The 27,744-nt window shown below is 39.9% G+C and overlaps 1 protein-coding gene across 23 annotated transcripts in view; it reads right to left on the bottom strand.

Annotated features, from left to right (window-relative positions):
- Trpm3 (transient receptor potential cation channel subfamily M member 3) overlaps positions 1-27,744 on the bottom strand; it is a 934,047-nt gene that overhangs the window by 220,306 nt on the left and 685,997 nt on the right. For 13 of the 23 annotated variants that reach the window (XM_031389936.1, XM_031389949.1, XM_031389941.1 and 10 more), the window contains exons 7-8: positions 20,899-20,973; positions 995-1,169 (exon numbers count right to left, since the gene is read on the bottom strand). In XM_031389936.1, the coding sequence (XP_031245796.1) occupies positions 995-1,169; positions 20,899-20,973 (250 nt within the window). Of the gene's footprint in view, positions 1-7; positions 1,170-20,898; positions 20,974-27,744 lie in introns of those variants that run through there. The other 10 variants (XM_031389934.1, XM_031389931.1, XM_031389943.1 and 7 more) reach the window with 2 other exon arrangements.

Raw genomic sequence — 27,744 nt, 5'->3', positions numbered from 1 at the left:
TGGGGTCCAAGAAAAGCACATAGGGGTTGAATGGTCATGGAGAAATTTACAAAGGACCAGAGCTGTTACCAATAGAGCTTGGTTGTAGAGGTTTTACCTTATAGGTGGGTAAGTGAATAGGAGTACCTGATAACATAGTTTGCCAATGTGTTTACAGCAGCTTGGCTATGGTGGTGTTTACACTCATGCCTAAGAGGTACCCAGCTTAGCTCACAGCTGCTCTGCACTGTTATCCAGATGCTGTCTGCTTCATTTATCATAAGCCAGTCCCTGCCTCTCCTTCCTTGAGAGAGGAAGTAGGAAGGAGAGATGAAGATAAAAGCATACATCCCTTGACTTCCTTTCTTTCCCTCGTCTTTGTTATCAGCATAGTCTTGGTGTAGCATTCCTGGATTTCCTATGCTCCAGTGTAGGGAAAATTTGGGTTTCTTAAAAATCCCAGATATGTTATGTGAGTATGTTTTTGTTTTAATTCCAGGTGTGGGATATGAGGCTGCTTCAGATGGTCCACAGCAGCTGACTATGATTTATCTCCTTCTCTGGCAGGGGGAATGATTCTGTCAGCTGAAGATAATTTATGTTTGGAATTCTGGGGACTCTTCAGAGGGTATAAAAATGGCAGAGCCCCGAGTGACTGTGGCAGCAGCTGCTGCTTCTTCTGCTGTTTGCTGGATTGCTGGTTGGAGATATCCTGACTACGAAGGCTGGATCAGCAGAAAGTAGTCTAAAGAGACCAACGCCCCCTTTCCCTTTTAGCCTTCTTTCTCTTGTTGATGGTTTGGAAGGGATGAGAGTGGAGAAGGGTGGTAGATATATGAACCCAACAAAATAGGCATACGTACAGTTACTGTGTAGGGTATTTCGATGTTGCTCTCTGTCTTTCCTTTCTACCACCCCACACTGTCTTGGTGAATGCAGAGAGCATGTCCTCTGATGTCCTCTTTCCCAAGCTTTAAACACAGCTTTGTGTCCAGGTGTCTGGCAATTTACTTACCCTCCTTCTTCTGAATATTTATGCCCGAATGCCAGGATGTCAGATGCCCGTCCACTCCCATCACAGACCACGACTGGTACAGGAGGGGTGTCTCGAAGGTATTCCAAAACAATTGAGATCACATTGGGTCCTCCTTCCACGATGAGAGCCACCACTGGAACCCCTTGACCGATTCCTGCATTAAAAAAGGAAAAGAAAAGGAAAAAAGAGAAAAGAACACAAAGCCAGCAAACCAAATAAACAAAAAGAGAAAAAAAAAAGCACAAACTAAAATTACTGAGCACGGGGGAGGTAATGAGATATGAAGGGATAAAATACTGAGTGACATTTGTAGACAATGCATTAGTAGAATTCCCACCCCCAGAAAGTCCACGTGACCTTTCCCACAACTCACAAAAGGGACAGTTTACCCCACTTTATACCTGAGAACCTAGGATACATGAAGAAGGGAAGTTGGTAACAGAGAAAGACTGGGCCAGCAGTCAAAATGTTGGAAGCCATAGTCTGATTGTTAGAAGTGTTTTACCTATCTAGTAATTCAGTTTTCTGTTTAAAAAAAAAAATGGAAGTTAAGATTTTTTTTAACTTCCTGGTTACCACAGAAGGGTCTAAATAGCTGTCTTTATTAAAAAACAAAACAAAACAAACAAAACAAACCACTAAAACCAGTAGGTGCTTGTTGGAACCACTGCTGCCTGGATTATAGGTCTATGTGTTCTGACCATAGGTGATCTGATGAACATCACATCTCAGGGACACTGCCATCGTAAAAGGTCATCACTTGGTCATATGATTTTTCTGCATAATTACATCCTACTCTATCAAGTGAGGTGCTGGGTGCACGCCTATACTCATTACACATTTGTTGCATTCAGCGGGATCAAGGAGATTCCGAGATATTTCCTAACACATTTAAGCTATTTCTTTCAAGCCACAAAGCATTGTCAGCTTCATGTAACAATTTCTGTAATGTCAGCAGCATGTGTGTGGTTCATTCTAACACATTAAAGAGAAGCACTGAAAACCAATGTCCATGAGAGAAACAACGAGCCCCAGATTCACTTTATTTCACACGGACACCTTAAGCATCGTTAATGTTTGAGTAGGTATTGCTCTGGGTTAAACTGAACAATGTAAAAATGAGTTGGTTTTCTGGGGTGTATACAAGTGTTCTTACAAAAGACATAATTGAAATTCTGCCCTCTCTATAAGTATGAATTTATACAAAACAAGAACAAAACTTTGGCCACCTCAGTTCTCTGTCCTTTGGTGTCATTTTATCTGATATCAGAAAGCTGCTTCTCAGTGACAAATAACAGTCTGGGATTTGGTTTTTGCTTGGTTGGTAAGAGATTTTATTTGACTTATGTGGCTTGTTTTCCTTCTAAAATATGAGTGTACCAGTCTCCCAGGGTCTCATCAACTCTAAGTCCCAGAAGATAAGTGTTTTTTTTCATAGTTTGATTTTACTCTTCAAGGAAGGGTTAAAAATGCTGGCTGCACATGAATAGATGTCTTAAATCTCCATTTAAAATATGTAGAGGAAAGAATGACTGTTGGTTAAGGTAGGGGCTGTGAATCCTTTGTGTTCTCTAATGAGAACTGAGGGAGAGATGAAGCCTGGAGCTCCACTAGTTTTCTGTAGATAGGGGAGGACTTGAGAATTATTCTTTCAAATCTAAGGAGAGGACAGTGAAGCATCCTGCGGCTCTGCTTTCCAGGAGCCCCTTCCAAGGCAGACACCAGGATTCTTAGGAAGTCTGTTTGGATGTCTGTGAAAGAAGGGCTGTCCCATTGCTGCCCATTGTGACTATTTAGCAAGCTATCGAAAGGCATTCGGGGAGAAAAGACTAACAGAAGTGAGACCTCTGCACTGGATGTTTCTCTTAGGGGAAAATTTGCTGCTATAAAAACACTTACTATGTGGGGATTTGTACATTAATGTGCATTGAGAAACCTGGCTTCTTATTCAGAGGACAGATCTAGATTCCGTCTAGTCTGAGGATATAGCTTAGCAGTACAGTATTGGCCTAGCACTCATATGGCACTCAAATATGAGAGGGAAAATATTTTATGGAAATTTCTAAATTCTCCCTCTTGAGCAAAGCATTGGTCAGTTTAACTTCAAATTTACAGACCAAGAGAACTTTCCTTTTAGATGCATTCAGAATTGTCATGGAGGGAGAGGTACTAGACTGGATGGACCTCTTGAATGTTCCCATGTTTTAAGGTCTAATGGAAAGATGAGAATCACCTTTCCGAAGGGATATCTAGGTACAAGGGATCAGTTTTTGTGGACTAATTTGAGTATAGTACATTTCAAGTATTTCCTGAAAATACATTTGTCAACATATTAATGTCATAATCTCTAGAAATTCTGAAATATGCTCAAGATGTAAGGTTTCCCATATTTGGAATGAAATTGGTAGCTTGATATGGTTACAAATTAATAATCCATTTAAATTCAGTGCTAAAAAATTGGATAGAGCAAACACTGCATGTATCAATACTTCCAAATTCTTTTTCCTTTGGTGTTGAAACATGAAACTTGTCCTGTGGTTTTAAAAAATTACTTAATACTCAGAAGCATCTTGAGTTTCTTATGAGTGGCAGAGACCGTTGTTATGCTTAGAAATACTATACTTAACACAAATAGAATTTGCCAAATCTGGCAACATTAAGCTTTTTCTTTCTGGACACACACATGCACATTGGTTTTGAATTCAGGAGGAGAAGAGTGTACTAAATACTTAGTAATGAGCCAATCTATGGTTTTGATCTTAGTTTATCTGTAGAGAAAGTTTCATAGAACACTTGTGGCTTACAGTGAAAGTGAGGAATGCTTTCTCTAGAAAAGGAAGAGTGTGTCTGGTCAGAGAAAAGATGTTTCTATGCAACATCTTTCATGGTCCATGGATCTGTGAAGTTCATCAGTGAATTTGAACATAATGAGCCTTATTTAAACACATTGAAACATTCATGCATTCATTTATTATTTTATGATCCTCTCTGATTCATGAAATTGCATGGGTTTTCAAGCTAGATTCTACATCTGAGGAAGCTATATTCCATTTTATTGGTCATTTTATTTAAACTGACTGGACAAACCTCCCCAGGTAAAGCACTGTTGGGACACATCCCTTCACTCTGCCCATTCTTTTTTTCCTTCTCATTTTTTAATCTTTCTCCCTATACTTTGTTTTCTAAGCCATACTTTGGGCACAACATGTTTAGGAAAATCTGAAGAAAAATAAATTCTAATCTGTAGGATGCTGCCCACAGGAGGGTGAAATAGCCTTTTACAAGCCATGCATGGTACATTATTAGTGACACAAATAAAACATTGTGGGAATTTCTTGAATCTGTAGCTGGTCTAGATTTGCTCAACTCACTGCTGCCTTCTTTACGCCTATCAAAAATTAATTTAAATGCCTTCAACGGTCCTTCCAAAGCTGTGTCTTGCTCAGTTGAAACTGGTGGCTACTTGCATCCTAATCACTCCCCCAAAAGCTACTGAGGTTTACACTAAAGAAAAACCTATTATTTAGGAAAAGTTGATGTATATTCCTGAGAGATTTCTGGATTATTCTTTTGGTTTGGGAGGAAAGTAGGGTAATTGCTTAGTTAGTGGTAATCATTTAAAATGTTCTTCTGTATCGGAAGACTGGGAGTAGTTCTTAGGAGAATTCTATTAGAAGGCAAGTTGCTTAAGCAGGAAGATATGACACACTTGCCACATATTTCAACCTGAGCACTTCTGGAATGGGATTATCATAGCTAACAAAAATAGGAGTTTAAGAAATAGATTTAGCACATGAGTACAGCAGGGTCCAGTTGATCTTGCCTCTCTAATTATATTCAGAACCCTGCTCCTCTCTCCATAAGAAAACATGGTTGACTTTAGTTGCATCTTTTTCTGGCTGGTATGCAGTTCAGAAAGGTTCATTACCCCGCATGTGGGGAGCATCTAAATTGCGGTAAATGAAGACTGAGTTGGGGATTGTGTAGGAGAGGGTTGGCAAAAACAGAAGACTTCAAATCCCAACTCATTAAAACATTATTTTTATAATTTTGTGTATATGGATAAGTTTTGCCTGCCTGGACGTCTGTGCACCATGTGTGTGCCTGATGCTAGCAGGTGCCTGAAGGGGGCATTGTATTCCCCTGGAATTGGAGTTAAAAGATACTTATGAACTGTCATATGTGTTCTGGGAACAGAACCTGGGTCCCCAGGAAGAGGTGATCTTAACTTGTTTACCATCCTTCTAGCCCTTGTGCCTTTTGCTTTTTCTCTTTCTTTTGTTTTTAATGTTTCTCTTCTGCCTTTCCCCCTCTACCCCTCTCCCTACCCCTATGACATGAATCCATTACATATAAGCAGTTTAGCTACTTAACACACTTTGATGTGTTATACAAAAATGATTGGTTCACTGAGAAGAAGTTGTTCACACTAACACTCTGGTTCAGTTCCAAGACTGTAGGATGACATATGGAAACCTCTATCTGCTGTTGAAAGGTAGTTTATATTTACATGTGGGTGGCACACACAAGACTGATCTTGACCTAACTCTCAAGCTTCTGATATAATCGGTGTCATTTACAAAGGAGGTCCCTGTTCCTTGTAAGAGATGACCTCCTAAACACAGTGCCCAGTTCAAGACCAAGTCTGTCACTGATCAGGAACCAAGCAAAGCCTGTAGCAATAACATGAATAACATAATTTTTGCCTGCGTCAGCTCTTGGGAGTATGTGATTCTTAGTGTTTGCATGGAGCAAGAATGTATGTGCTTCAAAATACTGCATATTGTCAGTATTTATCAATATGTTTATGTCACACATATTTAAATATATAATTATAACTTCAATTAAATAGCTCCACCCACTCAGTAACTCAAATAGCCTGGGCCTTGATTCAGCAGTTGATTCTGCCAATAAAAACATGCTCACTATCTCCTATGTTTAGATTATATGAGTGGCCAGGAAAACCAAGTAACCTCCTAAATAATTATACTTTTCAAACAGAATCTCCCACACATTTGAGAGGGATTAGCAATCACTGTAGTGCTGGATCCTATACACCATCAAAGTTTTTTTTTTTCAGATTAGATTCTCAGTAACTAGATATGATATTTCTTGTATGGTCTGTAACGTCTGAAATGGATGTAACAAAATTAAGCAAGATTGTAATCAGAGCCAGTGAGATGGCTCAGTGGGTACATTTGATTTCAGGAACTCACATGGTGGAAGGAGAGAACTGAATATTGAAAGTTGTTCTCTGAGACACACACACACACACACACACACACACACACACACACACACACACTTGATCAGTGTGTGTCTAACTGAAAAAACTATTCTCTTCATCTCTAGGCTTAAAGCATTTCTTATAAGTTTTCCTGCTGTAGAGAAGTAAATATTCAAGTACAATGAAGAAAATGTTATGTACAAAGATAGTACTACAACTTTTTTTTTCTGAATAAAACATTAGGAATCTCTGGGGTACTTTGAAAAACTGAGGCCAGAAAATATTGAGGAATATTATAAGAGAAAAATGCCCCCTGTTTTAAGGAGTGTCTCTTAGGTTTTCTATGTTACTAGAGGCATTGGATATTGTCTTCGTTTTTGGAAGTACATGGAGTCCATTCAAAATACTGTGTCTATAGCTGCAATGCATATGATTTGGGAATGTGTAATGAAGCCAAGAATATTTAGTGAATTATAATGAAACTCCCAGGTGATGAATGAAAACCCCAGTATAGATCAATCCTATGTTCTATTATTACAATACAATTTTCTTCAAATAACTCTACACTAAAATTGATGCTTAGGAAAACATTTGGAAATATAATACCACATAAACTAGTAAGCAGTTAAAATAAAACCACATGTAACAAGATGTTTCACTACTAAATATGTATGGGTTTTGAGTTGGAAGACATTCCTTGTGAGATGGCTAGGGTTTGTCTTTGAGGGTGTTGAGGGTGGAAGTATCCAGAGTCCATGTCTCCAACTTAATTTATGACTGAGTAGGAGGCAAAATGGCATAGACTTGGTTAATGTCTGTTTCTGCCATTACTTGACTATAGGAATCCCTGGGTTGGATTTTAACTTAAAGAAGTCCCTTCATAGACAATCCTCCATGTTTAAAGTCATGATCAATCCACCGGAATACACATCTCATATATTTTATCTTGATATGTGACATCTCAGATCTAGCCAGAGATAAGGGCTTGCCAAGATACAAAGATACAGGGCTTACATTGACGGGCTGTCTTCCCCAGACAGTGGTTAAAGACTAAATATTAACAAAGCCTAGCATTTCTTATCCTTCAGATAGAGAAAGGAAAATCTACAGATATGGTAAATTCGGCTTTCTATTTGTTTCCCTACTGTCACACAAACCTATTTGGGGTGCGATTTATGCTCCAAATATTTGCATAGGAATCCTAACATAGCCCCTACTGGGCACCTTTCATTTAATCTTCTTAACTCTGTTTTTTTTTTTTTTTCTTTTTTTTTTATACCTAGTAACCAGAGGCCAAAGGATAGAATGATGGAGAGACTTGAGGAGAATGTTGAATGGGAAATCCGGTCAGCCAGCTTAAGTTCTGTGGAAGGTCTCCTGCAAATGTTCACCACCTTATAAGGGAACCATTCTGTATAAAGCACTGCAGAGGAGGCCTTGCCTGACTTCCTTTAAGATCAGTTGGACACTAGATTTGCAGGAGGTCAGATCTACTATTCTGGAATTGGTGTGCTGAGGCAAATGACTGGCAGATGGGCTGTGAGAGCATGCAGACATGGGGGATGAAGCCTTGATTAATAGTGGCTGTGAGGCAGAGGCATCATGCAGGGAAGAGGTCACATGGAGCAAGTGAAACAAAGGAGGTGAAGGTGGGGACGGTATTAAGCAGGATGCAAGGGGAGCATCCCTCCTAGAGGCATATTTCTTTCTCATGTTGCTTTTCTTCTCTCCTGTTCATTTCTACAAAATACTCTATGGCAGTCTTCATTCATTTTTAAATACTCTTTACTCTAAAGAGACTCAGGGGCATTTCTAAGTATAGAAACCTAACAGGGAGTTTATTGTTGTACCTGAAAGATACTTTTGTAAGGGGAATTTGGGGGGGTAGATTTGTGGGACTTTTATTTGTTTGAGGTGGACTTGTAAGAAAAATATTGAGGTCAATGTTGGGTGTTTAGCGCTTGTCTCTACTGGTATCAAGTGGAACCCTGTATTGGAATTTAAGTGATAACCAGGTAGGAACAGTTGTAATGGTCATAGTTTCTGATGGACCTTTCTCACTCTCTCACTGAAAAGGAGGAGTCCCCCATGTGCACATCAAGAATAATTACCCTACCAACAGAGGTGAGAGGGGGATTTGACACAATCTCTCTGTAGTTGTCTAAGAGCACCACATGTGGCAGTCTAACCTTAAGGTTAGGGTAGGATGCCCTTCCCCTGACAGCCTTACTGGTTCCATAGAGAGCAGGACCTACACCTACAATCCCATCATAATGTGCTGCTCCCTGCACAAAGTATCTCTAGGCTTGGGTCTTGCTTTGACTTCAATGGCTTTCCTGGAAGGACATTATTTTGCATGTGTTCCATTTTTATTTCATATCATGAAAGTCTCAACTGACTTATTCTGGGAGGACACTTTTTCTTAGGCCCTGGGGGGGGTCCCCTGTCTAAAGCTAGGTAGAATGTTTCATCTCCTTGTTTGCAGTTCCATGATGGACAGTCTTACTCTCTGTCCATCTTGGGGTTCTCGTATGGTCACATTTTCTTTCACTGATTCTCAGTATATATGTTTTTTTCTAGTCTATCCCTTCCCTAGTCATCACTAGTAGACACCTTGGGAGTGTGGCTAGAGTTCTACCTAGAAGTAGGTCTGTCCTAGAAGGTGAAAAAGGTAACTTGATAGATTTAGATGTACTAAAAGTATACTTTGCTATTTTGCACAGTCTGCAGCACACAAAGTAGGTTCCCAGATTCCTGAGATCATCAGGCTGAGAAAGGAATTATTATTTATAAAGCACATAGAACAGATCTTGGCACTCAAGAGCTTTCTGGTTAAAGAAACACAAATGGTAAGAAACTTATTTGTATTTATTAAGCTTATAAAAGGTTTCTTCTTTAAATATATAAATGATTCATAGATAGAAGAAAATGAATGCAATTCTCTGTTTAAGCCTAACAGATGTTCTCTGACAGTGGAATACTCTGAAAGCTTTTCTGAAGTTTGCCTAGTCTCCTGTGCAGAACAATAGTATATTGAGAGAGCCATAAGCATTTATCTTGTGTTCAGAACCCTAAAACCTCCTAGTTTGAAGTAGATAGCTTTTAAATTAAGTTAATTTTTAAAACTAGTTCTCAAATACTCCTTAGTGTATTAGTTAACTTATTAAGTCTTTTGAGTTCTGTGGGTTGAAAAAAATAGATGTAAATACTAAATAATAAAACCAATAAACCAAATCCAAGTATTTTATATGCTTTCAAACTCAGCTTTTGACTTAATGGGAAAAGTTATTCCCTTATGGCCTGATAGCTCTGATTGAAGTATTCTGCTATTAATGTCAGTGTACTCCCAGCCCTTACAAGTGGCATTTCTGTGAATAATTTCAATAGAAAGGGACATCTAGTCCCACGGGATGTAAAGTGGGTATTACTTTCACAAAAAGAAAAAGCCAGTATTGTTTTCTTTGGGGTCATTGTTCGAAGACTGAATGTTTTAATGTAATTGATCTAAGTTGACAAGAAAACTCATCCAAACAAAGCTAAAATCTTCATCTCTGTACTACCCAAAACCCACATCAAAGGGATGACCTTGCCTTCTCAAATGTAGGGTAACCAGAGAAGTTTGAACTCATTTTACTTTAAAATATTTCACCAACAGTCTTTTATAAATGTGCCCAGATCCAAATACACAGCCCACGCCAGCATCTGAGCTTTGTGGCAGAATGAATAAAAAGCAGAGTAGTTAAGGAAACTATGGATTGTCAAAGTAGCTATGGAAGTCCTTCTCAGGGGAGGCCCTGGCCTGTGATGGAGGTGGGGGGCAGAGTGGAGAGAGAGAGAGAGAGAGAGAGAGAGAGAGAGAGACAGAGACAGAGACAGAGACAGAGACAGAGAGACAGACAGAGAGACAGAGAGAGAGAGACAGAGAGAGAGACAGACAGAGACAGACAGAGAGAGAGACAGAGAGAGAGACAGAGAGAGAGACAGAGAGAGAGAGAAAGAGAAAAAGAGAGAGACAGAGAGACAGAGAGAGAGAGAGAGAAAGAGAGAGAGAGAAAGAGAAAGAGAGAGAGACAGACAGAGAGAGAGAGAGAGAGAGAGAGAGAGAGAAAGAGAAAGAGAGAGAGAGAGAACATGGTAGATGTGAGGGAGCTATTACTGCCAATTTGAATAACTGGCCATGCTCAAATTTTCTTTTTTATTATTATTTTATTTTTGCTTTGCATCTGTTGTTAATGGAGAATACAATTATTTTCATTATTTTCAAGAGTTCTTCCTTCAAGGAATGCTTCTCAACACCCTACCCCTTTCTATGAGAACTTTATCTTTCTGTTTCCAGGATTAAAGATAAGTCTTTAGTTTCTTCCTCTTCACGATTAGGCAAAATCCAATATTTTGCTGTGTTATTTTATAACTTTTTAAAATGCTCCCATCATGACTATGCCCTATAGATTTGCCAATCAGCCACAGCAATCTAAAAAGGAGGGCTCTCATGGTCCCTTCTGTGTCTCTTTTGGAATTTTGTTTCCTTGGCTACGTGTTGTGGGATCTCTCTTCCCCACCTAGCAAATTTAGCTTAGTAATTTGAGCATGCCACACAATGTTCTCCATGTAGTAGTTGACCCTGAAAATTTGGCATACGGAAGAGCAGGAAGACAGAGTGCTACATTACTGCCCCGGTTCTCCCCTGATGATTACTATGACAGGGCACTTCCTCCTCCAGAAAAGTTTACATATTACATAACAGGAATAATTTGTCCTCATTTATCTGAGATATAATTTCCATTGCCCACAAGTCACAGATGCAAATGCCTGTGTCTGTATTCCCTGGTTTTCTTGTGAATTGTTGAAGGCCCTTTTGGTAACTTCCAGGCCTTTGTATGTGAGTCTTTGTGTAACAGCTAGCCATTATTCATAACTATGATGTTTCCTTGAAAATCTAGTGGGTTTTCACCACTTATAGAAACAAGGCTGAAATTCTTCTGTGTATATACATGGCTCCTCTTTTCCCAGGCTCAGCTCACATCTCTACCTTCATCTTCCTCAGCGTTCTCTTCAACTCTACACTTGTGTACAGCATCCTCAGGGTCCTCTATGTAAGATTATTTGAAAGCTTCTCTTTTAGTCAACCTAGAGAGGATGGATTCCTGGGGGAGTGGGGAGAGGACTATCTCTCCCCACAACTGTCTTCAGGAGGAGACATTTAAATTAAGTTGTTTCATGGACTTTTCTCTTTCCCTGGTAAATTTGAAAAGAATGTCTGAGTCTGGTAATCTAAGCCTGATACGGTACTCTTCCTCTTGCATGCATGGAATAGGGGTGGAGTGGGTGAGGTGGGGATCTCCCAGGTCCTCCAGGAGATGAGTATGAAGTGATGGGGTGCAGTATGGTGTGGGGTTCTGTTTATCTCTGGGATTCACTCCAGCCTATTTGTCCAATTGCCCTAAAAGCACATTCTTCTTTTTCCTCTGAGCAATGAAAATGGTATTTTAGGTACTATACTCTAACTACTTTTATCTCTTATACTGTCTGGAACTTGAATAAAGAGGAAGGCACTGTTGATTTTGTACCTCCTGCCCCCTGACTCCAATTCAATTGTCAAAATCTGGTTCTTAAGACCTTCCCAACCCCCTCAGGCAATATTAATTTGCTGTGCTTTTGTGGTCCCACTGTTCATTAAAAAAATGACTTTGGGCAGTTACTGCCTTGGTTTAATTAAAGTCCTCCCCACCCCCCTAAATTGTAAGTAAGCTCTTTTGACAGTGATTCCCCACACATAACATTCTGACTCCAAACTCCTTCACACTCAGACAGTAGTTCAGATAAATGCTTGCAACATAAAACAAAATATAAAATGCACAACAACTTGGGACAGATGAAGGGACAGGAAGACACTGAGAGTGGCAAAGAGACTGTCACACCTCAATGCTACTCAGGTATCCTACTAAAAGTACAGATGGCCACCCTTTAGGTGTCCCTATGGCATCCTATCCCGAATCTTTACTGCTGGGGCTTAATCAGCAGTCAGAAACCTGCTGAAGAAACTGGGTGGGTGCACCTACTGCACCTGTCCGTCTGGATTACATCAGAAAAGCTCAGATGTCTAGAGACTGAACAGTCGCTTTCATTTCAACTGTCTATTCTTTTTAAGTTGAAGCTGTGCTGTTTTTCAGGATTGGACCAAGCTACAGGGGCCGAACATATGGACCACTGGGGAGAAAGATGTAAACACAGCTTTGTTTATGTTCTTCCCCTTGCTAGAAGGATGCCCAGGAAGCCATTATTTGGTTGAAATGAATAGAAGCTATGTGACTAAAATTGAACCCCAAATTTCTTTTTTTTGTTGTTTTTGTTTGTTTGTTTGTTTGTTTTTTCAAGACAGGGTTTCTCTGTGTAGCCCTGGCTGTCCTGGAACTCACTCTATAGACCAGGCTGGCCTCGAACTCAGAAATCCGCCTGCCTCTGCCTCCCAAGTGCTGGGATTAAAGGTGTGTGCCACCACTGCCAGGCCCAAATTTCTTCCTACTGAGCTGACTGATACATGTTAGCAGTAGGCTAGGGGTGACCTTCATTCACCGACAAGGTATCAGAATAACTACTGGACTGCCATTGTTAGATACAAGGCATTGGTTATCTTGGATCTATGGCATTAGATCATCCCCAAATGTGGGTCTAATTTCAGATCCGAAGCACAAAACTAGAACTTGGCTTTGCCTGGTTATCTGTTCCCTTATGTTATAGCTGGTCCGCTCAGTCTTTAGGGAAAAGAACAAAACTATGTTGTGAGAAACTGTCTTTTCTCTGGTTCTGTCCATCCATGTTCAGAGATTCCATCTTTATTACTGTAACACACCCACCCCAAGTGTTTGCTTGCTTGCAGTAAGTTCTTACTGGGTAGTTGAGAATGGCCTTGAATTCATGATTCTCTTCCGTCAGGTGCTTGAGTGCTGAATCACAGGAGTGCACCATCCATCTTGCTGCTTCTTAGCCTGGTGAGGGCTCACTTTGATGAGAGATGTTAGCTTTTTCCTCAGGGGATGAATGCCAGGCAGCTCTCTAGGTAAAGGTGACTGTTGAAGATCCTGTTGTCTGGTAGGAGTGTAGGAACTGACCCACACCACCTCATTATCTCCAAAAGTATTATCATCAGTGATGATAATGACATTTTACTCCCCCCCCTCCGTTGGTGATGCTGTGGTGCCTGACTCTCCATATGGTTCTTGTCAAGAGTAGACATACAATATAGTGTGTTGGACTTCCAGCTCCAACACTGTGAATGATGTTGCCATTTCAGCTCCACAGGCTGCTTTGTGACAGCGCTGAGACAAGCTGAGCCTCTGGTTCCACTTTGGGAATGGAAATCTATTTTTAAGTGAAAAATACTGTTTTTCTTTGTACAGTGTGTGTTTTTCTTAATACTGTGATAGCACTTTACAAGCAAATGATGACGGTAATGTGCTTTTTAAAGAAGGTAATACAAATGAGTCCAAACAAGGCTGCATTTGAGCTTTGGGTTTGGAATGAAGTGGTGTCTTACAGTAAGGGGATCATTTACATGGGTGTGTTTATGTCCTCACTGATAATCACTGTAATATACTAACTATAAATTGGAACAGCTGAATCCTGGGCAAGCCTTAACGCACAGTTGTTTTACTGCACTTATGGATCTCAAGGTCATTTCTGATAGTTCTTAAAGTAGACAGCAATTTGGGGTGTTTAAATGAGGTTTTGTTCACTGTTGATCACGCTGTTTCATGGGTTCAGTTTTCCATTTCTTCTAAACCCCAGCTGTTCATTATCAGAGCTATTCTTCTGTCTGCATGAGGAGAGATGAAGCCCCAGAGAAGGACTCCATGATTAAGCAAAGGAACAGAGCGACAATACAGAGGCACCTGTGCTAATCCATTAGGGGGAAGATATCAGTTGAAAACTTGTCTCATGGTCTAGCATATCCTCAATGGTGCCAGAGATGGATCCCACTACTTCTCTTCTGGAGATGAATGCCATATCCCACTCTCATTTAAACTCATCCAGTATGATGATGAGAAGTTGGGAGACAGTTATAGCCCCGAGGTATGCAGTAAGTTCTCTGAGACCTCAGTCATGGGAATATTTAATCTTATTATCCTATTCTGTAGTCAATGTGAAACGACCTTCTGGCACCAAAAGTCTATGTGGCTGAAATTATAACTCCTGACCTTATTATCTAAAAGAAGGCTATCTTGAGATTATTAAGTAAAAATATGGCCCTTTCCGGGATGCCCTAAAATTAACAATCCTAATGTAGAGAAGTAGTTTGCTCATTGAAAATGACTGGAAGAAATGGTATGTGTGGAAATGTCTTGCCAGTGTCTGCAAGGACAAAGGTTCTTCTTTTAGACCCAGCAGAATCACCTGTGGGGGTCACTGCTTGAAAACACTCACTGGCCCTTCTCCGGGAGTCTCAGATCAGTGAGAATTTGTGTTTCAGCAGTTTCCAGGCACTGCAGCAGCTGCTGGTCCAGGGAGCACACTTTGAGAGCTAGTGGCTTCGCTTAAGCTGCAGGGGGAGGTAACTGAACAAAACAGCTGACATCTAAAGTGTGCCCTGCTCAAGTAAATGTAGAAAAAGTTCACAGGGTGAGACCCCAAATGCCCATCCACAATGTTCCTAGGAGTCCACTTTAAAGCGTGAACCATCAGCAAACTTCTTCCTTAAAGATAAGCGTGTATTTTCAGCTCTGCAGGCTGATCGACTCTGCTGAAGGATTGTAATTGTGGTTCAGAACCATCGAGAGATATTTTATTCAGAACATGTACACTACAGTAAATCTTTATTTTAAAAAAGTAGATATGATAGATTTAGCTCCTGGACTACAGTTTGTGCACCTTTGGGTCTAGATAATGCTCTGAAGAAATTCATAGAAGGAAAACTCTGTTAGTTCATTTATCCCTAGTATGCAATGGGAAATGACCAAGTTGGAAACACGCATGTGTTAAGCCTAGCACTGATACACATTCAGCTGTATCAGTGGCACACTGCTCTAATTGGCAGATGAACTCCCTAGCAATTCAATCCCGGGACCTGGCTACTTGGGACTGTATAGGAAACTCCCAATGGGAGTTTCACTGTGCTAGTGATAATTTCTCATTTATACCCACGCTTTCTACTTGGTGGTTTGCTTGTGAGAAAAGAATATACTTGCTAATGTATTTTTGTTATTTAAGAGAATGTATAGAGTTCTGAATTAGATTTCGTTTTCCATTTGCCTGTCCTTCTCCTCATGAGACAAAGAGTCATTCAGGTGTTTCTTCCACTACACAGCAGGTTTGGCCTGTTGGCTAGAGCAGCTAAAAGCAAAATTACTTGAAGATAAGCTTTCTAGGTGGTCTTTGTGAAAAACAAAACTCATGTATCCCCTGAAGGGCTTAAGAGAAAGGGATGTGCCTTTAGTGGAGACATTTGTGAACCCTCCATATGTTGAGGAAGCATATAACTTTGAGACCAGGTTAAGAGATTCGTTCCCAAGCCAATAGCTGGTTCCCAGGACTTCTTAACTGGCTTGTGAGCCATTTGAGCCTAGTGGCCATCCTGCTGATGGAAGGGTAGTCTTTACTTGACTTTAGACAGTCCAGCACGCTTCTTCTCACCTCACTAGCCCCGCTCCGTCTCTTGTGCTGATTCCTTTCATCTATCTAACATGTGTTATTAGGGCTGTCCTAAGATCTGATTTTTATTCTCTTCTCAGTTTTCGTTTTTCAACTTCCACAGTCTCCTTGTTCCCCACACACCTATTTAATATTATAGGATCCCCACAGGCTTTACCTGGTGTGGTAGAGCCAGCGTTTCCTATTTTGGAGGGGTGGAACAGATGTGGACAACTGCTGTATCATGGATGACTCTGAGTGAGGGGGAGTTGAGAGCCCTTTGCCAATTTTCTAAGTTGTCTGTAATGAGGATAGAAAGTAAGGTTATGTGTGTGTGTGTGTGTGTGTGTGTGTGTGTGTGCTATAGCTGTGATTCACATGTGAATGTATTAAAGGCTCAGTCTCCAGGATGGCACTAACTAGGGCATTGCAAAATAATAACAAGTCAGGGTTGCTAGAAGCTCTTTAGTTCTTTGCAAGCTTGCTCTCGAAAGGGATTGTGGGAGCCTCATCTTCTCTTCCCCCCTCCACTATGAGATGAGCAGTTTTGCTTCATCATTGATATACTGCTTCACTCTGGGGCCCAGCACAATGCAGCTGATCACTCAGACCATGGGACTCAAAATTAAATCAAAGTAAAATATCACAAATTGACTTTCTCAGGTTCGTTGTGTTTCTGAATGAGGTCTTGCCGTATATCTCAGGCTTTCTTCAGACCTGTGATCCCCCTTTCAGCCTCTAAAGACCTGGAAGTACAGGTGGACACCACTGTGCCCAGCTCAAACGCTTCTTATAGTGATAGAAAACTGACTAGCGCAGGTGAGGGTGTGGGACTAATATTTATAGCAAGTTTGAACTTAAAAATGATACGAAGGATAGGTTGGAATCTATTTGATTTAAGGATCATGTTATCAGATGGCCTTTCCTATATATCTAAGTTTATGAACAACAATTTCTACTGAAACAGTTCTTAGTGTTTGACTAATGGGAACATAATAAATCAACAGGGCAAAACAAATGCTGTCGTGTTTCAACAGGCCAGTGTCTGAGGCTGGTAAACAAGGTACAGGGCATGGCCGCCTAGACTTTTCGCGCAGGCATGCTGTGCTCAGTTGTGGCTTGCTTTACAGCCTCCCCCAGGATTTCATAACGAATCCTAATGTGCAGCACAGACGGTGCACACTTCCTGTGTTCTCCCTCTGGGTAGAAGAAATGCCGCTAATGAGGCAGGGCTCAGCTCGGATTTGTTTGATGACCAGGAAAGCTGACTCTTCAATCTTCACCCACCCCGATTTGGCAAAGGCACACACCTATTCTTTTTTTTTTCCACTCTGCTTCTTTCCAGCAGGAATTGCCCACACATCCCCATGTGGACCCAGAGATGCCAAGGCTTGTTAGGGTCCAGCATTTCCCTGCCTGTGCTTTAGGATTGAGTGTTTGCCTTCTGGACTGCAGCATGTAGACCTTTGCTGAGTTTAGAAATCTGGTCTCCAGTGTGGAGCAGGGACAGCCTGTTTGCTGAGGGAAAGAATGCTGTTTCATTTCAGCCGTGGGTGCCAAAAGAGAGAGGAAAATCTGCTGCTTGCCTATTTGGCCATTATTAAGGCATGAAATCTTCTTGTTTTCCTCATTTTGTTTTAGGGGCTAATGAGTCAAGCATTTAAGGTTAGAACTTTTTTTTTTATTGTTAAAACAATCGTAGTGTCATTTCTAGACATTCTTCAGAACTATATGAATTGCATTTTGTGTTTTACATCCATTTATTTTAAGAGCCTGAAATGTTCCAAACAACATTTTGCAGGGATTAAACAAATTATTTGCCATCCTTGAAGGCACTTTGGAGGGCCCTGCGATGAATTCTTCAGATCTAGCCATCTTAAGCAAATGAGAGTCTTAATCCACAATTTTTTGAGACCCTTAGCGAATGAAATACCATCTCTTCTGTGAGTTAATGATTATGGCAGGAAAGCACCCACTCAGTACAAATGTTTTCCATCTATTTTCCATTTGCCTGACTTTCTAAGGTTTACTATGAATTGCTACCAAATGAACGGATCCCGATCTATACTGGACAGGAGACACGGCTGACTCTTACTTTCAGTAAATGGGGAGAAGTCAATAGATAATTCTTTTTTTCCTGAATAAATCGAAATACTGAAGTCAGGTGAGGTGGCTAATTCAAAATATTTCTTTTAGATCTTCTATATACATTGATTTAGTTGGAAATGGTTTAAAAATAGTTTCAATAATACTAATAAACAATGGAATACGAGCACACTCAGATTTTCCAGACTGAATATTCTTCTGCACCAGTCATGGTACTCATGGTTATCTTTGCCTAAACCATTTCCCATTTGGTTTTCTTCTTTGAGTCTCTCTATTATGTTGTTACCTCATTTGTCTTTCCTTCCTAGAGTATATCATCTAAGCCCTCCTATTAAACTTTGATGTCAAGCTAGAAACCAAAGCTGGAAATAAGTCTAGGAAAACTAAGTATTACCATTGGCAACGGTGATCTATCTGATACCTATTTGCATGTGCCAGGGACTGTGCAAAGTTCTCAGGCTGATAGAAATAGTTAAGACACAGACAAGCTCTGCTTTCTACAGGCTCATAGTTGGCAGGTGATCAGCAATTGAACAGAGAAAGGGGCACACAAACACTAATGAATAAGAAGTGCTACCACTGAATTTGAGACAGTAAATTGGGAATGTGGAAGATGTGAGGGACATGGCCTGTGAGGTTCATCAAGAAAGGGAAATACTTTGATGGAGGTGGATTCTTAGGCTGAGAGATTAAAAGACTGTTGCCATTAGTAATAAGAGAGGCAGCATTCAAGCAGATATCAAAAACAGACAAAACATACACAATGGGGTATATTAAACCAAGGAAACTGTAAGTATCTTGGAATGAGTGGATCAGAGTGTCCATGTGGCATTATGAGAAAAAGAAGCTTGAGAAGAAATGGGAATATTCTAGAGGGTCTTTCACTTAGCAATGAAACAAGAAGGGAACCAAGTCCCACCAGGAAGGCCCTGTAACCCTGAGAAGAATCTACTTTAACTGACCACCAGCAGGAAGTTTTACTGATCTTGAGAACAAAAGTCTAAATTATTTCCAACCTAAATCTTTCTAATCTGCAAAGAATTTTCACGGTTCTTCATGGAGCAGTACCTAGAAGATCACATTTGAATGCTGGGCAGATAACCTAGTCAGACTTGTTTAAAAGACCTGTCCCATCCCTGAACAAGTAATTTCAAAGTGAAAATATTCCTTTTTTCAAAAAGAGAGGGATCCTAGTTTGATTGGGGGAAGGGTCGAATGAACAGGACAGGCAAACACCAAGAAACCATTTTCCTTAAAATTCCTTCTATTCTCCAAAGTTGTTTTGACTTCATTGTCTTGATTTTCAAAGTGACTTTTATTAACAAAGATGGCTACTGTTTTATGCACACAAACAGCTTGTGCCAAGTTATTTCATCAAATAGAGAGCTAAGATTTTTTTTCAACACAAATTATTCTTGAGATCAATGGTTCTCAATCTTCCTAATGCTGTGATCCTTTAACTCAGTTCCTCATGTTGTGGTGACCCCTAACTATAAAATTATTTTCATTGCTATTCCATAACTGTAATTTTACTTCTGCTATTAATCATAATGGTAATATTTTTGGAGACAAAATTAGCCAAAGGGGTCATGATGCACAGGTTGAGAAGCGCTGCTTTAGATGGAAGGCCATCTAAAAGGCAGAGGAAAATTTGAACAACTTGAACAGTTATTCAGTGCAGTTGAGAGCATTTGAAAAAATGACATAGTCATCACATACCCTAGTAACTGCCCATGACTTTGGTATTTATGATTGCACTCAGTGTTGGTCTTTGGTTGAGACAGAAGAAAGTCTGTATGATTGGCCTAAACAGTCCAAAGCATCCACAGAAGGTAGTGGGATGTTCTTGATATACATCCAACCTTCTCAGAGGAAGCTCAGTTTCCTTTACCAATTAGAATTTGAGCACAGGGTTGATAATCTGGGAGAGTCTGATTCACTCTTTCGCACTTCTTGAATTCCTTGGGTAAGGTTCTTTGATGTTTTAAATTGTTACCCTTGTCTTGGGAAAGTTATGGGCTCAATGATGGTAATTTTCATGTTATGGTTATCCAAATGCTTTTGATGATGGTGTAATGATCAAAAAAGATGCCAGTGATGACAATTGAACGTCCCTTTGCCTTCCCAGCCTCCTTCATATATTCTCAGGCATAGGATGACAAAGGGAAGTCCACGAGTCACATGAAGAAGGACTGTAGCCATGGTACACGGTCAGGAGCTCCTTCACCTGCCTCCATTTGCCCTCTTAGCCACCCTCTTCATTTCCTGCTCATCTTGATTCTCCAGCAGCTTACCCACTGGCCAGCATTCTCTCCCCCTTGAGTCCTTGTTTGATGACTTATTCAAAGCAATGCTTAACCAAGTCCTGAACAGAGTGAGTCCTCAACTAGGAACTGAAGGAAACAATGCCCCCAAGCTTTCAAAGGTAGCCAAGGTTTAGGGAGTCTTTTCTTAAGCGAGCTAATGCTTTGTATGTGGATGGAAGGAGTAGTAACAGTTTGAGAGTTATGTCTCACTAGGTATATACTCAGGTGCCTAAGTAGGTGGATATAAGATTACAGGTATAACCTACCTATCATTTTATACCTGTAAAAAGCCATGTAATTTCTACCTTGAATGGATTTGTCAAGTACTAAAAGAGACATTTTTTTGATGATGTCTTACATAGTATCTGGAACTTGAATAAATGCTTCCTTCCTTCTAGTCGTATCTTAGGATGCTGCTACGCTGTCCTAGATGGCATCTCCAGGGTAACAGGTAAAGAGGAATCACTAAAGCCTAATGGGGATGGATGTCTTAGAAGAGATAAGCAGCAGTCAGAAGAGTGATGTGGTTAGGAATTCTTAAAGGAGATTGTAGCATCTAGGGTTAATTTTTTTGGTTGGGGTTTAAGAGGAAATTCAAGATTTTTGTCAAATATACTTACCAATTGGGTCTAATTGGCAACTACCCCAAAATGAATAAAACAAGCGGGAGTCAAGAGAGAAAAACGGCAGGCATCCTGTCAAAAAACAAAAGCTTTGAAATTTCTACAACCCAATGGTCGGATACACATTTTATTAAAGCAGATGGATCACCCAATTTGTACAAGTCTCTCTGTGTGACTGCACCCACACTGCACCCACAGAGCTGTGCAAAGTATCACACAGACATCTCAAAACCAAACATAAACAGATTCATAAGATCGACATCCCTTCTACTGAAGGAAGCATACTTGATTCTGTTTTCATTTAAGACAGGTATGGGAGATGAAGGGATTGAATGCTTGTTCAGTGCTTAGCATTGGTAAGACCCAGAAGCATTGCTTGCTGGTCTGTTAGGTAGAATAATTACAGTTCTTTCAGTTCAGTGTCTTCCAGGACAGAACAAGAACCAACTTCATGCCTATCTTCTTTTTAGAAACATTTCTGTGATTTTTGTTTGTTTGTTTGTTTAAGACACATACCTTTCATTGTTAAATGATTAGCTACATATGAATTAAAATATTAGCTGGTCACATGATAACCTGTTTGATTTGTTACTAACCCTGAACAATGCTATTTACTGAAGGTTTTCATTCTGCTCTCTTCTCACTCTCTCATTGGCTAGCCAGAGGGGTATCTATCTCCCCAACAATCCCCTCTCTGTGTCTTTAACAGTCATCAAAGTTATTTCAGTGTGTTAGATTTCCCCTCTAGCTGGTTTTACTTCCTCCCACCTGGGAAAGACGTTCACAGGTAAGATCCTGTCTGGGGAGCTGCTCACTAGCTAACTAAGTCAGTTTTTGTCTAGCTGGCGCAAAGATCACCTGCTATTAAATCTGGGCCAAAGGGAACAAGCCTGCATTTGCCTTCCCGATAATCTTCCAACATCAGAACAGCATTTAGTGGGACTGCAGACCCTCATGGTAAAACTTACGACCCCAGCTTTTTAGGACTGGGCTAGATTTCTTGAGAAGCCCCAGTTAGTGGCAGTTGTTGGGACCACAGGCTGGGCAAGGACAGCTGGCTGGTGAGAAGCATTATGCCTGTTTTCATGAGTCACCACTGAGCCCTTCCTCAGGTCTAGGGGCTGAGAAAGCTGCATTGTTAGAACAGTGAACACACAGAGAAAACCACAGAGGAGTATCACTCAAAGCCCGGGACCTGCAGCGTCTCTAGCAGTACAGGACATGAGGTCACTTCTTTTGGCTTCTCTATTGTTCATAAAATAACAATCCAAGAGTAGTGACAGTGTATTTCCCAGGGTGTCCATAATTAGTTCACTTCTGAGGACAATTAAGCTCGTCAGAATATATACTCTGTGGGCTATTCCACAATTGCGTGTGGCAATCAGACCGCTTGCTAAATACTATAAGCAAAGGTTCAAATAGATAGCAACCATACAGGCCCCCAATATTTCTTGTATTTAGGAAAGGAATTGAGCAATAAACAAATAAATATTAAAATTAAATAAATCTGGCTTTGTTACATCTCTCCTGCAGAGTGAACCACATGCTTGTTTTTCAGTTTACTCTTCTCTAAGGTATATAAAATCCTCATGGTGAAAAATATCAACGGATGCCATGTAAATAAGGGGCAAATCATGGAGATACAGTTAAAATGTAGGCAAAGGAATGCATTGATTGTGTCCCTGATTGCCTTGCTATGTCCTTAAGTGCTTCTAGGACACAGTAGAGAAGATGAGGAGTGAGGAGGTACAGGATAGAGGACTAAAGATCTTGTACCAAACCAAGATTGATTCCACTGCGCTGGTGCACATTCCTGAGGTGTCTGAGGAGGTTTTTTATTCTTGTTTTCTGTGTATTTGTTTGTTTGTTTGTTTGTTTTATCTCTGAATTCTTAGGGCATTGCACCAAACAAAGAATGATCCTCAAGCTAAGACAGTGACATGCTGTTGAGCAGAGAGCAACAGGCTGTGTGTTGTTTAGGTTCAAGTAGAAGCATTTCCAATTAAATTCCTTGTGAATTTAGGTAGACTTTCTCCAAGTGGCATTTCTATAGAGAGAATGAGAGCAGTTAGCTAGATGAGATCTGCAGATCATCTGGATGTCTGCACAGACATATAATCCACACTGTATTATTTATGTTCTGTTTCTATATTCTAGTTTAGTTTCTCCCTAAGACTCTCTGTTAATAAAAGAAGCAACAAAACATACATTCCTCTCCTTATGAGTTTGATGCTTATGTGTTTTTAAAAAAAACTAACTTGAGTTCACATCTTCCCATTCTTGTTTGCAGTGGAAAATTTCCCTGCGCCATTTGAAGGTAAGAATGAACAGAAATGAAGCAGGGCAGTGGTGGTGCACACCTTTAGTCCCAGTACTTGGGAGGCAGAGGCAGGCAGATTTCTGAGTTCGAGGCCAACCTGGTCTACAGAGTGAGTTCCAGGACAACCAGAGCTATACAGAGAAACTCTGTCTCAAAAAACAACAAAAACAACAAAACCCCCGTACAAACAAACAAACAAAAAACCAAAGCAAGTGTTGACTCTATGCTCTGCACTAAGTTTCTGCCTATTGAGATCTTTCACCTATGTGTAAGATCCTCATAGGATACACTTACGTGTAAATAGGATCTACATGTAAGTGTATTGCCCTCATTATGTTTGTCAAATTTTGCTTGACAGGCATCCCCATGAATATTCTTCCCCCAAGTTTTGTCTGAATTACTACTGTACTTTGTAACACAAAGGACACAGAATACTTGCAGTTCTACAGTGCAGCCGCTGCACACACAGCCACCCCTTAGAGCAGGCTGGTACAGGCGTGGGCTCAGACACAGACTTCCTGCATCTGCCACTTAGTCTCAGTCTGATCTTGGTCATTCCTTGGCCTCTTTGTGGTTCACTTTGCTTACTAAGGAGTAGATGAAGAATGGCCGTTGTGGGAATTAAATCAGCTATTCCTTGTAAATGATTTAGAATAGCACTTGATAAACACGAGCTTTGTTGATGTCTTCTTCAAGCACAAAGCTACGTCTTATGTACTATGCAACCTCTACAGTGCTTTCTATAGGGTAGGCACTTAGGCAAATGTTTATAAAGAAAGAGCTCCAAAGAAGCAATGCCATGGGAAAAGGAATGATGAAATCGCTGTTTATTTTAAATGACAGATACTTTAAGTGACAGGTTCTGCTACATTTTAAAAAGCTGAAGATATATATATATATATATATATATATATATCTTCATATATATGAAACACCTTAGAATTATAGTAAGATAAACAGTATATTGAAGACACTTTGCTGCAGTGAGCATAAGGACAATATTCAACATGAAACCACTGTTGAATGAGCTACAACTTAATAGAGAAAGGGGAGCTGGACTTCAGGGTATGTAGACTGTGATGAAAGAGAAATGGCTAGTTGTTGGTCACATATTCTCCTTTTGGAAGGGACACAGATGTAGGGTGTTTCTAGCCTCCCCACTTCAATAGGACATCGATTTATAGTTTACTACTGGGATCATGTTTAGGCTATATTGTAATCTGCCATCTCTGAAGAGAGACCATGACTTGTGTTCTGATTTTATCCATTATTAAATCAAAACATGAAATCTGTTATATTGGTCTCATCATTTGTTTGTTTGTTTGTTTGTTTGTTTGAGACAGGGTTTCTCTGTGTAGCCCTGGATGTCCTGGAACTCACTCTGTAGACCAGGCTGGCCTCGAGCTCAGAAATCCACCTGCCTCTGCCCCCCAAGTGCTGGGATTAAAGGCATGTGCTACCACTGCCTGGCCTTGGTCTCATCATTTTTATATAACCTCCATACATGACTTGAGAACATTGCTCATGTATTTCTAACCAGCCTCTTTTCCCCTAAGTTTCCTGACGGGACTCTCATGATTCTTTATTCTGAAGACTGAACCAAGAATGCATGGGGCATGGAAGAGCTATTTTGAATGCAGTGACACAGGCTTGTAGTCACTTCTCAGGAATGATGGGAGTCAGCTCAGAGCTGGGGTAGGGGAGCAAGGAAATGAAGGCTAAAGGATCCAACAGTTGGATGAACAATTAAAAATTTAATTTATAGCACACAAAATAAGAACTCCAACAGACAGAGGTGTGCTGTAGTTAGGAATTTTGCTAAATGAGTAGGCTGTAGCTACTCATCCTGGGTTGAAGATGGGAAACTATGTGAGATGGTTTTACTGGGTGTGTCTTACAATTCTATTTTATACATCATAATTATACACAGTAAGTATTTTAAAGCATGGTATGTATGTGTGCAGGAAGAAAGGTTTCAAACTTCTGTGTTAATGGGATGGGGGGACTACTTCCAAAGGCTTATTCACATCCTCTATGAGAAAAAAAATGTGTGTTTACTCTAAAAATCAACACTGGGCTGGTTAGTTTTATGTCTACTTGGCAGAAGGTAGAGACATCTGAAAGGAGAGAACCTCAACTGAGAAAATGCCTCTAGAAGACCCAGCTTAAGACATTTATTTTCTTAGCCAGTGATTGGTGGAGGAGGGCCCAGCCCATTGTGGATGGTGCCATCCCTGGGTTGGTGATCCTGAGTTCTATAAGAAAGCAGGCTGAGGAAGCCATGAAGAGCAAGTCAGTAAGCAGCACCCCTCCATGGCTACTGCATTAACGTCTGCCTCTGGGTCCCTGCCTTGTTTAGTCCCTGTGTCCTGACTCCTTTAAGTGCCATGGAAGTGTAAGACAAATGAACCTTTTCCTCTCCAAGTCGCTTTGCTCATGGTGTTTCATCATAGCAATAAAACCCCTAAATTAGACAAAACACTGAGAAATCTTAAAAGCATAAAGTGTAGGTGTCACTTCCCGCCTCTCTCTCCCACCTGGCTAATAGTCAGTAATATTTATCCACTAGAATACTTTAGGGGTATTGTACAAGCATATGAGTATAAAATGTCAAGCAATCAATTACACTATAGAATAGACTTTTGACTTGAAAGACACCTTTAGCTAGCTTTCTATATGACCCCAAATGAAACTATTTCATTATTTACAATGATTTTAATATTTCACTCCATGTGTCTCTATAATTTTTAAATTATCAAATAATGAGGTTATTTCTGGTTTTGTTACTATGACCAATATTATAGTAAATATATTCAGAGTAAATTCCAGATAGTGAAAATGTAGACTCAAATGGGATTCCAAAGTATTTGCTAAATAATGTTTCCACATTATTTAACATTACATACATAACAAAGATGTTACCAGTTCATATTTATGTGACATTTATTGACATTAGGTTATTCTGATCTTTGAGGTTTTCCAATTTGATTGATGAAATTCTTTCATTGTTGAGTGATCTTAGGTTTTTATTTTCTTCCCTATGATCTTCCTATAGATATGCTTTGCTCGATTTCCAATAAGGTTTTGCACATTTTTCTTTTTGATTTATAAATATTTTGCATATTATGGAAATTAGCTGTCATAGTTGTGAATATATTATTCATTTGCCTGTCTTTTGAAATTATTTATTATTTTTTCTAATGGGATTTATGAACATTTGTTTTCTGTAGGAACCTGTGTTGTGTGAATGAGAAAGTCACAATAGTTATGATTTTGGTATTGGTAAAATTTTCCTAATCTGAAAATCAGGTATTCCCAAATTGCCAAAATCTATAACACAGGCTTTCAAGCATTTTTGATACTAAATACTCAAGTTATTTATAAAATGATAATGAGAAAGGATACACAGCTAGGAGTGGGACAAAAATTGTGACTAATGGAGTATAAGAGAGAAAGGGAAAGTTTATTTTCAAAGTGCTTGCTTCATTAAATGTGTAAGGTGATAAACACACCTTGACTTTGTTCACCCACTAAACTAGAACAGAAGCTGCATCTACACATAGATCTAACACTTAGCTTGGACTGAATAATGAAGTTAAAAATCAAAGGAAAATCTAGGATTGAATTGATGATGACAAGTATATTGATCTCTCAACCAGGAAGGCAGTGAACTAGCTCTGAAGATTAATTATAGTCATAGATTTATTTATAACTGTCATTATCAGACATACTTATTCATAAGTTTATTAGTCCTCTGATGGCTTCATCTTACCCTAATGGCTTCATCCTGTATAATCTAGTTATCTCTTCAGGTTTCTTTAAGTGAAGGAAAGCCAGCTTGGATAACTGGCATGAGGTTTTAGGCCACAGTCTCTTCAGTATTCTCAAAGATCGCCTCTACTGAGTCAGAGAATGGGTTTATCTCCTTCTCTAAGATAATTTCCTTCTAACAAGAGAGCCAAAGCCTTTCTGTTTTTCTACTGCCTGCTGCCAGGACCATAGCCATGTGCATGTCACATGAAGATTGCTTTCTGGGATTCATCTTTAAGTTGTTCCCATCAGGAATATGATGCTACGGAAGTAAGCATGGCTTCTACCCTTCTATTTTTTACTATCTTGTGATTTAAAATTTACTATCTTGTGTTACCCAACAATGTGTAACAACACACTTATGCATTGCACAGGGTAGATGATTATTTTGAAACTAAGAGGATATTCTGTTGGATTAGTTAGTTTACTAGGTCAATGAAATTAGGGTTGAGGTATAGTCTAATTGACCTAGGACAGCTTAGTCTCAATATGATTTGTATCACACAATACTTAAAAACTCAAAGGTGAAACAGGAAAGAGCAAGCCTACTTCCTATGCTGCAGGTGCTATTCAGGGTAATTTCCCCAGGGAGCATCTTGTGTAAGCCAGACATATGTTATTTATGGAAGCTGGACAGGCTCTATCCATAGGACAATCAGCTAATCTTCAGTAGTTACTTGGAATGTTAGATTTAAAAGATGCAGTAAAACTTC

This window comes from Mastomys coucha, unplaced genomic scaffold (genome assembly GCF_008632895.1).
Source record: "Mastomys coucha isolate ucsf_1 unplaced genomic scaffold, UCSF_Mcou_1 pScaffold21, whole genome shotgun sequence".
In the NCBI taxonomy this organism is placed as follows: Eukaryota; Metazoa; Chordata; class Mammalia; order Rodentia; family Muridae; genus Mastomys; species Mastomys coucha.
Note: the sequence above shows the minus strand (reverse complement) of the source record. Positions and strands in the feature narration are given on the sequence as shown.